Source organism: Sciurus vulgaris (genome assembly GCF_902686455.1).
Source record: "Sciurus vulgaris genome assembly, chromosome: 16".
Classification (NCBI taxonomy): Eukaryota; Metazoa; Chordata; class Mammalia; order Rodentia; family Sciuridae; genus Sciurus; species Sciurus vulgaris.
The window spans coordinates 48,845,718-48,858,895 of NC_136477.1; the positions used below are offsets into that span (position 1 = coordinate 48,845,718).

The 13,178-nt window shown below is 41.9% G+C and overlaps 1 protein-coding gene across 5 annotated transcripts in view; it reads left to right on the top strand.

Annotated features, from left to right (window-relative positions):
* Positions 1-13,178, top strand: part of ARHGEF3 (Rho guanine nucleotide exchange factor 3) — a 303,446-nt gene that overhangs the window by 124,691 nt on the left and 165,577 nt on the right. Inside the window, exon 1 of one of the 5 annotated variants that reach the window (XM_079116475.1) lies at positions 9,882-10,041. The exons of the other annotated variants lie outside the window; for them this stretch is intronic. Coding sequence (XP_078972601.1) covers positions 9,991-10,041 — 51 coding nt within the window. The 5' untranslated portion in view covers positions 9,882-9,990. Of the gene's footprint in view, positions 1-9,881; positions 10,042-13,178 lie in introns of those variants that run through there. 5 annotated transcript variants of the gene reach the window in all.

Below are 13,178 nucleotides of genomic sequence, written 5' to 3' on the forward strand. Positions count from 1 at the left end.
CCATGCCACAGGCCTAGGTTCGAATTCCTGTCCCATCACTGGCACTTGGAACAAGCTCCTTAAGCCTTCTGAGCCTGTTTCCTTGTCTGTAAACTTGGGGTAATAAAAGGTCCTATCTCCCAGGGTGGTTATGGATTAAATGAATTAGCCAAGCATCTGACCCAGAGCAAATCCTCACGCAGTGGTGATTGCTGTTGTTATTAATAATGAAATAAGTGACAGGAGGGAAGTCAACAGAATAATATGATGAGTTGTGGGGCATGAGCCTTTAGACAGCCTGGTCAGGGAGGGCCTCTTGTAAACAGACTGACAGACACTGCTGTGAGTGGAGAGCTGGAGAAGAGTTTTCTGGAGAGAAAGAATGGCAAATGCAAAGAGACAGAGGGACTCTGATGAGGGACAGAAAGTGTGACCTCAGCTTGGGAGGTCAGGAGAGAATGAGATAAGGTTCGGGAGGAAGATAGGGGCCAAATGATGCAGGGCTTTAGACCAAGCAAGGGTGTTTTCAAGTGGACTGAAGCTGTTCAGTCCTTGAGCCCAGAATCATTCTGTGTCATTGCACAGACTACTTCAGCTTTCACTTTTTCTGTTGTCTGTGTGCACATGAACCAACCCCTAGCAACAAAACCCAGTTTTGACTGAGTTGAGCAGTAAATGAACTTATTCAAGGATCCAGGGTAGCTCAGAGAAATTTGGAAGGACCAGAGAACCAAGAACAACCCCCATATTACACCATGCCATTGCTGTTACTGCTAGGCGGGATAGATGGTTCCATTTGCACCATAAACCAACACTGATTCAGCAATCAGCCACCACCCTCCCAGAGCGAGATCTGCATCATCTCTGCTGCCAGGCATCCCAGCTCCCAATGCTGGGTCGAGGGTGGGAGTAGTAGATTGGCCAAACCTAGCTCATAGCTGCAAGGGGGGGCTGGGAAGCAAATGTGTGGTACTCTTATCTCCTTTGGTAGAGTATGGACTGTGGCTCCTGAGTAGGGGCTTCCCTCAACCTAGGAAGGGAGCGCCCCTCCCAGACATTCACTTGCCTCATGGCCCTTGCAGAGACACACTGAGGAAGTGACATCTGGAGTCACTGGCTTCAGTGGGGTTCATCTGCTAGGTGGGCACTTTAGAAAAGGTCTATTTTCCTATTAGAGGAATGATTTTTAGAAAGCAGTGCTGAAACCAGGCACAGTGGCACACCCCTGTAATCCCAGAGGCTCAGGAGGCTGAGGCAGGAGGATCTTGAGTTCAAAGCCATCCTCAGCAATGGCGAGGGGCTAAGCAACTCAGTGAGACCCTGTCTATAATAAATTACAAAATAGGGCTGGGGATGTGGCTCAGTGTTTGAGTGCCCCTGAGTTCAATCCCAGTACCTGCCCCCACCCAAAAAAAAAAAAAAAAAAAGCAGGAAAGCAGTGCTGAATCTGGAAGCAACTCTTTTTTACTATGTTGAGAGGCTAGGAGCTGTTTTTAAAAATCAGTTAAGTTTGTGCAGGTGTGCGGGTAACTTATTTCCCTGGTGTTTATCACAGATTTGCATTCTTGCTGGAAATGCCCTAGTCATTGTCAGTGCTTATAATTGCTTTTTGTTATGCCACGTGGGGCTTATTGTCCATAATTCTGCTGCAAAGTTTATTGTTTATGATATGTGGTCTCCAGGAAGCTGCATGCGGAAATCCCTCCTCTCACCAGGAAGTCTGATTTAAAGGGACAAGTATCCAGGGCAGAGCCCTGACTGGAAGGAGCTGACTGGAAGGCACATCCTGCCAGACCCTTGGCATGCGCATGCGATGATTCCTTTCTGATTTTGATTTAAGCAGTGAAAAGTGGCAATATATATTCTTCAAGTACAAGTGAATAAACATAAAACAAAAAGCCACTTTCATTGTTATGTTGACCAAGTGAATGTTGAGTTGTGGGGGCACACACAGGATTTTCAGTCTCTTTAGTATTTTCTTTTTTTGGGGTACCAAGAATTGAATTCAGGGGTCCTTAACCACTGAGCCACATCCCCAGCCCTATTTTTTTTTAATTTAGAGACAGGGTCTCACTGAGTTGCTTAGCTCCTCACCATTGCCGAAGCTGACTTTGAACTCGAGATCCTCCTGCCTCGGCCTCCCGAGCTGCTGGGATTACAGGTGTATGCCGCCCCTTCTGGCCTCTTTAGTGTTTTCTTGAGGAGATTTCTTAAAACTCTTTAGATGAACACAGCAATTTCTGAGAAATCAGCATTATAATATTTAAAAAATAAATATGGCTTAAGTTTTAACCACTTTCTCATTTTTCTCATTGGAAGGGAAGGGAAGTGTACACGGCTCATTTCCATTGTCTTATTTATTAGATGCCCAATTGATCGCTCTCATAAAGTAGGGTAAAAATCAAACCATTTCAGATTTGGTTACCAACTTTTCAACTTGCTAAGAGGAAAATTTGTCCATAATTACATCAAGAAACTTTCTCTCCTATTTGTAAAAAAAAAAAATTAAAAATAAATTATTACTCTGTTTCTGTCTTTTAAAATTTTTTATTATGGACAAATTAAAACCTATACAATAATAGAATAATATGGCACCCCCACTGTCCCTATCATTCTTTGTTCTGACTTTAAATAGATGTCAATTAGTATCCTGTAGTCCTCCTGACCATCCTGTGATGGATAGAGGAAGCCTTTCTGCTTTGCAGATGAGAAAACTAAGGGTCAAGGGAGTGAAATGACTTCACAGGTCATCTTATCAGAAAATGGCAGAGCCAAAAAAATCACCGAATCCCCATATTTATTTACCATTCATCATTCTAGCCGGACTATTGTTTCCAATAAAGAGGAATCTAGAGTTAAAATATTGGTGAGAAACTTTTCAGTAACAATTTTTGCTTATTGTTATATATTTTAACTCAGGAATTCAGTGTATCCAGTTGTTTTTTGAAGTAAGTAAACTACTTCTTAAAATCCTCCTAAGTGTTCAAGTGTCAGAAGTACTACCCCCGCCCCCATATCAGAATTTCCACTCCCAACCAGTTTTGACAATATAATGCCAAATAGTAAGTCTCACTTCCAAGTAAGGAAGCTCTTTGGCTGCTAGATATCAGCTAATAAGTTTTTAAGCCTTTTTTTCTTCCTAAGAATTAGGCAGAGGTCAGCAACCCACAGGAGTTTCACTTTTAACTGACCTGATAGTCCCTTGAAAAAGCTGTACCCAGAAAGCTCATGTTTCTAAGAAATAAATCCAATGAGCTTATTTGCAGGGGATCCCCAACTGCTCCATGCAGAAATTCCTACCTCTGCTCCTGTTAGCAAGACAGGCGGAGCCCACAACCTCCATCAGAAGGTGACTTTCCTTGGTTCATGTTTTTTAAACTAGCTGACTGTATCATTTTCAAAATAATAGGAGGAATTTGGCTATAAAAGTTCAGGTTTGTTTAGAGAGAGAAAATACAGCACACAGATGATTGCTTGTAACAAAAGCAGCAAGATAAGCGCTCAAGATTACCCTGGTTAGCCATCCGCCGAGGCTCCCGTGTTAGAGCATCATTTATCTTTAGTTCCTGTGTTGAAAGCATAGATGAAGACTTTTCTGTTTGTTCATTCTTGACCTTGGGCAGCAAGGTCTCTTCCCACATTCTTCTCATCACTTTGTAATCTTCTCCAACTGGGATGTTAAACAGGGCTCCACAAGAGCATCAGCATGTCCAAATGCTCAGAATCTCTTGAGTTAAATCACCTTGCATTGGTTGGTCCTGGCCTGGGATGGTGTCTGGACCTCCCATTTGTCCACGGTTCATGGTGGGGCAGGCAATGCAGTTGTTCAGATTTTACCTGAATCGATCACACTTAGAGCAGGAAGGAGTAGATAGAAAGACAGTCAATGAAAGTATATGACCACAGCCAGGAGGCAGAGGCAGGAAGATGGCTTGAGCCCAGGAGTTTGAGACCCCATTTCAAAAAATAAAAATTTAAAAAATTAAAACTTGATTTGTGGGCTTTAAAAAAAAATGTTTGACCATCCAGGCTCTACATGTTTTAAAGTTCTTTTTACTTCTTTCTTGCTGTGCATTATACCTCTACCAACTTAACACCGCAGAGTGTTGCTGTTTCCCCCCTCTCAACCATAGCATGGATTTTGGATTTCCTAGTTTTACCACAATTTCAGAAACCTAAGATCTGCAAAATAACACTTTCCTGATGTTAAAACTGGTTAAATCAATGGGCAATAGACCATTTTAATTTGATCAGTGCTACCACCCCATTTCTTTTTTTTAAACTATTTTTATTTTTACGGACTGCATTTTGATTCATTGTACACAAATGGGGTACAACTTTTCATTTCTATGGTTGTATACAATGTAGATTCACACCATTCATGTAATTATACATGGATATAGGGTGATGATGTCTGTCTCAGTTCACTATTTTTCCTTCCCCCACTTCCTCCTGTCCCATTTCCTCTCCCCCATCCAGAGTTCCTCCATTCTTCTCTCCCCACCTCCACCACACCCCCGTGTTATGTATCGTTATCCACTTATCAGAGAAAACATTCAGCCTTTGGTTTTTTGGGCTTGGCTTATTTCACTTAGCATGATATTCTCTAACTCCATTCATTTACCAGCAAATGCTATAATTTTATTCTTCTTTATGGCTGAATAATATTCTATCATGTATATATACCACAGTTTCTTTATCCATTCATCAACTGAAGAGCATCTAGGTTGGTTCCACAATCTAGCTATTGTGAATTGAGCTGCTATGAACATTGATGTGACTGCCTTACTGTAGTATGCTGATTTTAAGTCCTTTGAGTGTAAACTGAAGAGTGGGATAGCTGGGTCAAAAGGCGGATCCATTCCAGGTTTTCTGAGGAATCTCCATACTGCTTTCCAGAGTGGCTGCACCAATTTACAACTCCACCAGCAATGTATGAGTGTACCTTTTTCCCCATATCCACGCTGATACTTTTTATTGCTTATGTTCTTGATAATAGCCATTCCAATTGGAGTTAGATAAAATCTTAGAGTGGTTTTAATTTGCATTTATGTAATCACTAGAGATGATGGGCACTTTTTCATGTATTTGTTGATCACCTGTTTATCTTCTGTGAAGTGTCTCCCCAGTTCCTTAGCCCATTTATTTTTTTATTTTTTATTTTTTTTAAAGTATATTCATTCTTTGTATTTGGGCATTTATTTATTTATTTATTTATTTATTTATTTTTTGCAGTGCTGGGGATCAAACCCAGGGCCTTGTGCATGCAAGGCAAGCACTCTACCGACTGAGCTATCTCCCCAGCCCTAGTCCATTTATTGATTGGGTTCTTTGTATTTTGGGTACTACCCCATTTCTACTGAGATTGTTTTGCTTCTTTTTCAATTCAGTTTGCAGAATTATTTACAAATTTTAACCAATGGGATATGGTTAAGGATTTTGACACTACCTTCCAACTCTCACTTTTTATGACATCTGTGGCTAGTTGGGTACAAATGGGGAAAAAAAAAAAATTAACCAGAATGAATTTAGATTAGAAGAACTTCCCTTCTTTGCTAACTCTTAATAAAGAAGGAATTCTGTTGAATTCTAACCATTTTGTTTTATGCAAATGAAAATTTCATAGCCCCTATAAATATGGTCCTGAAAATATCTGCAGTGAGGAAACTGCCCGAAACTTCTCAAATGAAAGTGCCCTCAGCTATCAGCACAGGAAACATAGCTGCTCTGGCTCCAGTGATGTCTCCAAGTGTTCATTTTAACTAAGTCCTCGTTTTGATGCTGGTTTCTTTGGAGTCCAAAGTCACCAGTTTCATTATTTAACCAAGTATAAGAACCTAGGGAACACTCTTTGCATTGCAGGTGCCTGATAGGTAGTTTCCCATGTAGAAATATGTGATTCACCTCCACACACTTAAAGAAAATATCATCCCCTGAGAACTTACACCCCCACAATGTCATTTTTTTTTTTCATATAACATCTGTCTTTAATGTATATAGGATTGACCTTAGATGAATTTGATTTAAGGCTTTAAAATGAGGCTTTTCTTTTCAAGACGTAAATGAATTGTCCCATTCATAGCACCCCTGGTCTTTTCCAATGGTTCTGGTCCAATTTGTCACATTCTAGAATATTCTGGAACAGGTTTCTGGCTGGCTATTGGGGGATGGAGCTGAAGGCATGTAGGAAACAGGAGCTTTGAAGTCAATACTTGGGGTTCCGCTCCTGACTGACTTCCCTGCCTCTAGGTCCTGTGCATAAGGTAGGCTCATGCTACCTTTTCAGATTTCTGGTTTTAAAAATCTGCAAAGTATAGATAATAATATTGAAGATCAAACAAAAACATATGGTTAAGGGCTCATGTTAAAATATCAGAAATCTTCAGTCACATTTTATGGATTTGTCATTGTGGCTTTATGTTTTATTAACTGCACTCAGGTGCGATTTCTTTCTTTCTTTTCTTTTCTTTCTTTTTTTTTCCTTTCTTCCTTTCTTCCTTTCTTTCCTTTCTTTCTTTCTACCAGGGATTTAACCCTGCGGCACTTAACCACTGAGCCACATCCCTAGCCCTTTTTATGTTTTGAGACAGGGTCTCCCTAAGTTACTTAGGGTCTCACTAAGTTTCTGAGGCTGGCTTTGAACTTGGATCCTCCTGCCTCAGCCTCCCAAGTTGCTGGGATTACAGGCTGAACCACTGCACTTGGCTCAAGTGTAGTTTCATCATGAGTGAAGTTCTCAACATTAGCAGAAGTGAAAGAAATGAACAGCTGAGAAGCAATATTTCACGCATTTATCATGTTTGCAGGATGTCCACGGGGCAGGGGCTAAATGAGTGAAGGTTCATTCTTCTATGTCATGGTGTGCCCTGCAGCAAGAGGGTGAAACTCTGTATGATATGAAAGATGTCCCAGCTCTTGGGCTGGGGCTATAGCTCAGATGGTAGAGTGCTTGCCTTGCATGCACAAGGCCCTGGGTTCGATCTCCAGCACCGCAAAAAAAAAAAAAAAAAAAAAAAAGATGTCCCCGCTCTTATGTGAAGAATATAAGTGGTTGAACAATGTCATCCCATTTTTAGGAAAAATAATAAACAAGCCAAATCAAACCAAACCAACCAACCAATCAGCAATTAGTGTGTTTAGATAGAAGGAAGTATTTGAAAGAACTGCCACCAGAGGTTGCAAACTGGCAGCCCTCAGGTCAGATCCAGCCAGCACTGTGTTGTGTGATCTTTATAGTATTTCCTACAATGATGAATAGTCGTGAGCACTTAAAAATTGAAAGATTTTATATACAAGCAAGGATATCTTTTGAGAAAACTGGAATGTCTGATCACCCTGAGCCAGTCGCCCCATTGGGCCCCAGCTAACTGGAACTGTGCTCAGGCAAACATTCTCAGTGCTGCCCCAGTGTCCATGGGCCTTTGCTTTCAGGTACTTTACCTCCTGGTCCTGAAGGCATTTGGGTTTATGACCTCCTGTCTGTCTACATCTTGCTTTAACCCCAGTGCCTCTGGCAAAGTGCCTTCGGGAAGACTCACATTTTACTGTATATTCTTCCCTATGGCTTGACTGTAATTAGATGACACTCTTAAAATTTTAAAAAGAGTAGAAAACCACATTTGAATACTTGTTTTAGTATCCTAGGTGCCATAGAGAAAATTTCTGTTCCTTTTCAAGCTCTCATTCTGTAACTCAGAATGGATTTGGACTCTGCAGGTCAGGTGCTTCTTATTATTGAAATTTTTTTCTTGAGGTGCCATGTTAATGGACCAGTTTCATTACTGGAGTTATTGGTTCTGGTCAGAGAGAGAGCTGCAGCAAAAGAAATGACTGTGCCCTGGTCTCTCTTTCCTACTGGCAGGCTTTGCCCCTCTCCCTGGCAGGGTGTCTGCTGGCCCTTTCTCCTTCCTGTCTCCCTCCCTCCTTCCATGAAGTGTTACAACCCACAGTTTCAATTCTTCTTTTCCATTCACAGCAGCCGGAAGTTAGGTTGACTCATTCTAGGATTAGTTGATGTGAATATACCCTTCCTCCCCTGAAAATATTCAAACTGTAGAGTGCTCTGGTCATCTCATTTCCCTTGGATGCTCACAGAGGTGAGGCTGACCCTTTGAAGCGGCTTGTTTGCAGATTCTCCAGGAGGGGAGGGGCTGGGCTTAGAGAACCTTCCAGAGGTCCCCAAGACACTGACATTCTTCATTAGTTGAGTTGTCCCCAAAGCTAGCTAATCTCAGATTGTAGACTGGCCTGGACAAATCTGGGAAGCTATGTGGGAGACTGGAACAAGAAGCCCTTGCCCCCTCCAGCCACTTCTCAACCTCACTTGCTTTGTGGGGTTTCAGTCTGTGGGAAGTAGGGAATCCCAAGGATGGTCTGAAACCCATCTTTCAATAGGCACTGCTATAGAAATTTGAGGACTTCCTGAGTGCCAACCCTAGGGTGACCCAGATGCTTGCCTAAAATCGAGAGCTCTTTTAATAGTGATTTCACTTCCTTCTTTCTTCAAACAGTTGTGACCCCTCACACTCCTCGAAGTAGGACCCAAGTCTGCCAGTGCAGCCTCCAGACCTATCCAAGTATTTGCATTTCTTTTGAATTGACCTTGGGTTCTGCACCTCCCCCAGGTGGCCTTTCCCTGTTCTTTTAGAGCATGCCAGCCTACTCCTGCTCCTTCATCTCTTGCTTTGAGAGGTCTTCTCAGACTTTGTACCCATAAAAAATGAATTCACCAGGCTTGGTTATTTCTTGACTCTCTCAGCATGTTTTGCAAATCCCTGGCAACAGGAATGGGGTGGGCCAGCTTCCTCCTAAACTCCAAAGTCAGTCCTTGAATTGAGTCTTCTTCTGTTAGACCAGAAGCTTGTTATCTAAATGAATCAGATCACTGCTGAGTCCTCTGACCCAGAGGCAGAGACAAATGAAGGCTCTTCCAAATCTGTGCATTTGTAAGAAGGTCTCAGGCAACCCTGAGCTAAATCTTTGCAGCTGAACCTTCCTGTTAGGAAGAATTTTGCAAATCAAATTTTGCTCCATTGGAGAGCTAAAAGAAAACCAAGAAAAGAATAATTGAAAACTTGGGCTCTAGACTCATTACCACTGTGCAGAGAGCAGGAGGTGCTTGGTTATAGTGGAAACAGTTGCATCCAGCATATTCTCCCCACCCCACTAGCCTCATAGGTCCTGATGAGACCATCTACCTCACCCAAGGGGAGTTTGAATTGTAAAAAGCAGGCGACTAGTACAAGCTGCTCCTTCTGGTGAGAGCTTCAGTCCACAAAATGAGAAATGTCCCCCTGGAGTTACTCCCATCATACTCTGAGGAGAGCAGGAAGGCCTCTTGTTATCCTTGACAAAAGCCGAAAGGGAGGTTTCCAGAAGCAGCTATTTTGAAAGGGCTCTGAAGGGAAGATGCCAGATTTGTGTAAGTAAGAAGAAAGAAACGGATGGGTGTGTAGTAGCTTTTAAATTGGGACTCAATATGTGCTCTGTGTCCTGGGCAGGACTGCTGATTCTGGGTGAAGTTCAAGGGGACCATTGATTTCTCTTTGAACACCCAAAACTCTCCTTCCAGTACCCCTTTCCTAGTGCTGCCTTCTCGTCATTTCACCTTAATGTTTGGGTCCATAAAGCTCCAGACATGAGGCAGCACATCCCTTAGAACTACAGGGATACCCAGTGTGGCTTTAGGTGGGACCCCAGTGAGCACTGTTTGCTTCGAATAGACTGGGCATTGTCAGCCAGAAACTGAATTTCTGGTATACTTTTGTATGCCAAAAGGCAGAGTGCTCTGAAAGAGCAGCTGCAGCCGGTGAGGAAACTGCCAGAGGTGGGGAGCCCTGGGCTGGTGCGGCTCTCAGCTTCTGACACTTGTAACTGATAGCCCCTGTCACTTCCTGTCATGCAGCCCCAGTGGTGGGGAGGAGTTCCTTCAGGGAAACCATGCTCAGCCTCACTCAGAGAATCCCGTCTGCAAGGGTCTGCCGCAGTTAGAGGCCCGGGGAGTCCGGGTGGATGAGGTCAGAGCGCCCCATGGTGTGGTGCTGCTTCTTTGTCCGGGCGCAGGTAAGCTCCCTGCTGCTGAACCAGGGATGGATGGCTCCTGACTCCAAGCCAACACTCTACAAGGAGCCAGGAGTGGAGGTGTGGGCAGGCACAGAGGTCTTCTCACCTCCCAAGGAACTGAGCAGTGAGCTGCTATTAAAAACACTGGGTGATGGAGCCAAATTCCTGCCTTCTTTTATTATGAACCAGGAAGGAGCTGTGTGGTGGTGTTGAAGATCTCAGAGTGTTGTGCGTGGTTGCGATGGTGAGCTAAGTGGCGTGCGTCCTGTTAGTGCCTCCTCTAACATCTGTGATTGGAGGAGCACAAGGGGACAGGGCTGTTCACTCTTTGCTCTGATACTAGCATTTAAAAAAAAAAAAAAAAACTTTTACAAAAAACCCTGTATTTATTTATTTATTTAGGTACTGGGGATTGAACGGAGGGTACCTTATACCATACATTTTTTTTTTTTTTTTATTTTAGTTTTAAAATTTTGAGACAAGGGCTGACTAAGTTGCTAAGGCTGGTCTTGAACTTGTAATCCTCCTATCTCAGGTTCCCAAGCCACTGGGATTACAAGCATGTACCTTTATGTCCGGCCAATGAACTGTTTTTTTTAATTAATGGGAAAGCAAAGAGAGAAAAAAGGATGCAACTGGCTTCTGTTTTGATGTTCTTGTTGTTTATTCACAAAGTGGACCTCTAGGATCATCTTTTCTTCTTTGGGTTGGGAGATGGCTGGACTCAGTTTTGAAAGTTCATTTCTGCTTGGGCCAACTCTTTACAGGTTTCTCTAGAGTGATTCTGTGTTAAGAATGGGTTCATGGTGGGGAAGATGAAGTAAGGTAACAGTCAGTGGAGACTCAGACCTTTCATTCAGAGTGCTGATGCTTGGTTTGAGTTAATTTGAGAGGAATACTGCAGATATTTTGTTTCTGTGGGTTGAATGGTTAGAGTCCTTAAGCTTATACTCCTTGTCCCTTTTATTTACTGTATTTGTTTATATGGTGGTAGGTGCTGAAATTTTGAGTAAGCCAAAACTGCTTTTGTATGTTTGTGATACTGGGGTTTGAACCCAGGGGTGCTTTACTAGTGACCTACACCCTGACCCCTTTTAATTTTTTTTTTTTTTCAATTTTGAGAAGGTCTTGCTAAATTGCTAAGGCTGACTTCATGTCTGTTATCCTGCCTCGGTCTCCTAAAATGTTGTGATTACAGGTGTCTGCCACTGCACTAGCTCAGAAACCTACTTTCTAAAGGCAGTGCCTCTAGCTTTTTCTATTCCTTTCATCAGAATAATGTTTCTGAGACTGATTTTTGTAATCCAGGTTCTAACTCTTGTACATGACTCATGGACATACTGTTTTTAGTTCTTTTTATTGTGTTCAAAATCATATATCATTAAATTTGTCATCTTAATCATTTTTAAGTATCCAGTTCAGTGATATTAAATACATTCATAATGATCTCCCCTCCATCCCATAACTCTTTTCATTCTGCAAAACTGGAAACTCTATCCATTAATCAGTAACTCCCTGTTTCCCCCTTTCCCCAACCCGTGACAACCTCTCTTCTTTTTTTTTTTGGGATACTGGAGATTGAACTCAGGGGCACTCGACCACTGAGCCACATCCCCAGCAGCTCTATTTTGTATTCTATTTAGAGACAGGGTCTCACTGAGTTGCTGAGTGCCTCACTATTTCTAAAGCTGTCTTTGAACTCACAATCCTATCTCAGCCTCCCAAGCTGCAGGATTATAGGCATATGCCACTGCTCCCAGCTCTATTTTCTGTCTCTCTGATTTTGACTACTCTAAGTATCCCATACAACTTGAGTCAAACAGTACTTGTCTTTTTGTAACTGACTCATTTCACTTAGCAGAGTGTCCTCAAGTTTTATCCACATTGCAGCTTGCATCAGAATTTCCGCACTGTTTTAGGCTGAACAATATTCCAGTTTATGTATTTAACACATTTTTGCTTAACCATTCAGTGCTCCATGGACCCATGGGTTGCTTCCATCTTTTGGCAACTGGGAATAATCTTGCTATGAAGATGGGTGTACAAATATCTTTTTGAGAACTTGATTTCAATTTTAGGGGGTTATACCCAAAAGTGGAATTGCTGGATCAAAATTTTTAATTTTTGAGGAACTGCCCTAATCTTTTTCACAGCATCTTTGCTATTTGACATTCCCACCTTGTGTGCACAAGGGTTCCAGGTTTTTTGGATCCTTGTCAACACTTGTTTTCTTTTTTTTTTTTTTTCTTTTGGTAGTAACTTATCCTAATGGGTATGAAGAGTTATCATATTGTAGTTTGTATTTGCATTTCTCTAATGACTACTGATGTTAAGCATCTTTTCATTGCTTTATTGGCTCATATATGTTTTCTTTAGCAAAATGTCTGTGCAAGTTCTTTGCCTATTTTTGAATCAGATTGTTTGTCTTTTGTTGTTGAGTTTTAGGAGTTCTCTATATGTTCTGGATATTTAACCCTTATCAGATGTATGATTTGCAAATATATTTTCCTATTTGGGGGCTTCCTTTTTATTCAGCTGATGTTGTACAGACATGTATTCATCCTCTTGTGTGACCTAGCTTTCACTTCTTCCGTCTCACCCAGCTATTTGCTCGCTTGATGGATAATTTTTGAGCCTTTGAGATATGAAAATTATCAAGTTAAAGTTATTTACGTCATGTGAATGAAGCTTAATGCAATGGTTAATAACAATATAATATGATAATAGCTGACCGATATTAGATGTTTATTATGCTACTAAGTTCTTTACTCACATTAGCTTATGAAATTCTGACAATACCAGAGAGATTGGCTATTATTATCATTCCCATTTTGCAGACAGTGAAACTAAGGGTTAGAGAAGAGAATTTGCTCAGGGAGACCTTGCTGATTAGTGAGTCAGATTTTAAACCTGGGCAGAATGGGTCCAGAAATGATACCCTTAACCATGGGGTGCTACATGATGATTTGGATGCTGGGGTCCTTTTGAGGACTACCATGTTCAGCATCTGCAGGGACACTCTGCTTTCTAGTCCTTTGTCACGTCATCCCCTTTCGGTAAATACGCGGTGTGGTCTAGTTAGTGCCTAAATAAGAGGCACCTATGACAAGTCACCTCCTCCTCTGAACTCAGTTTCC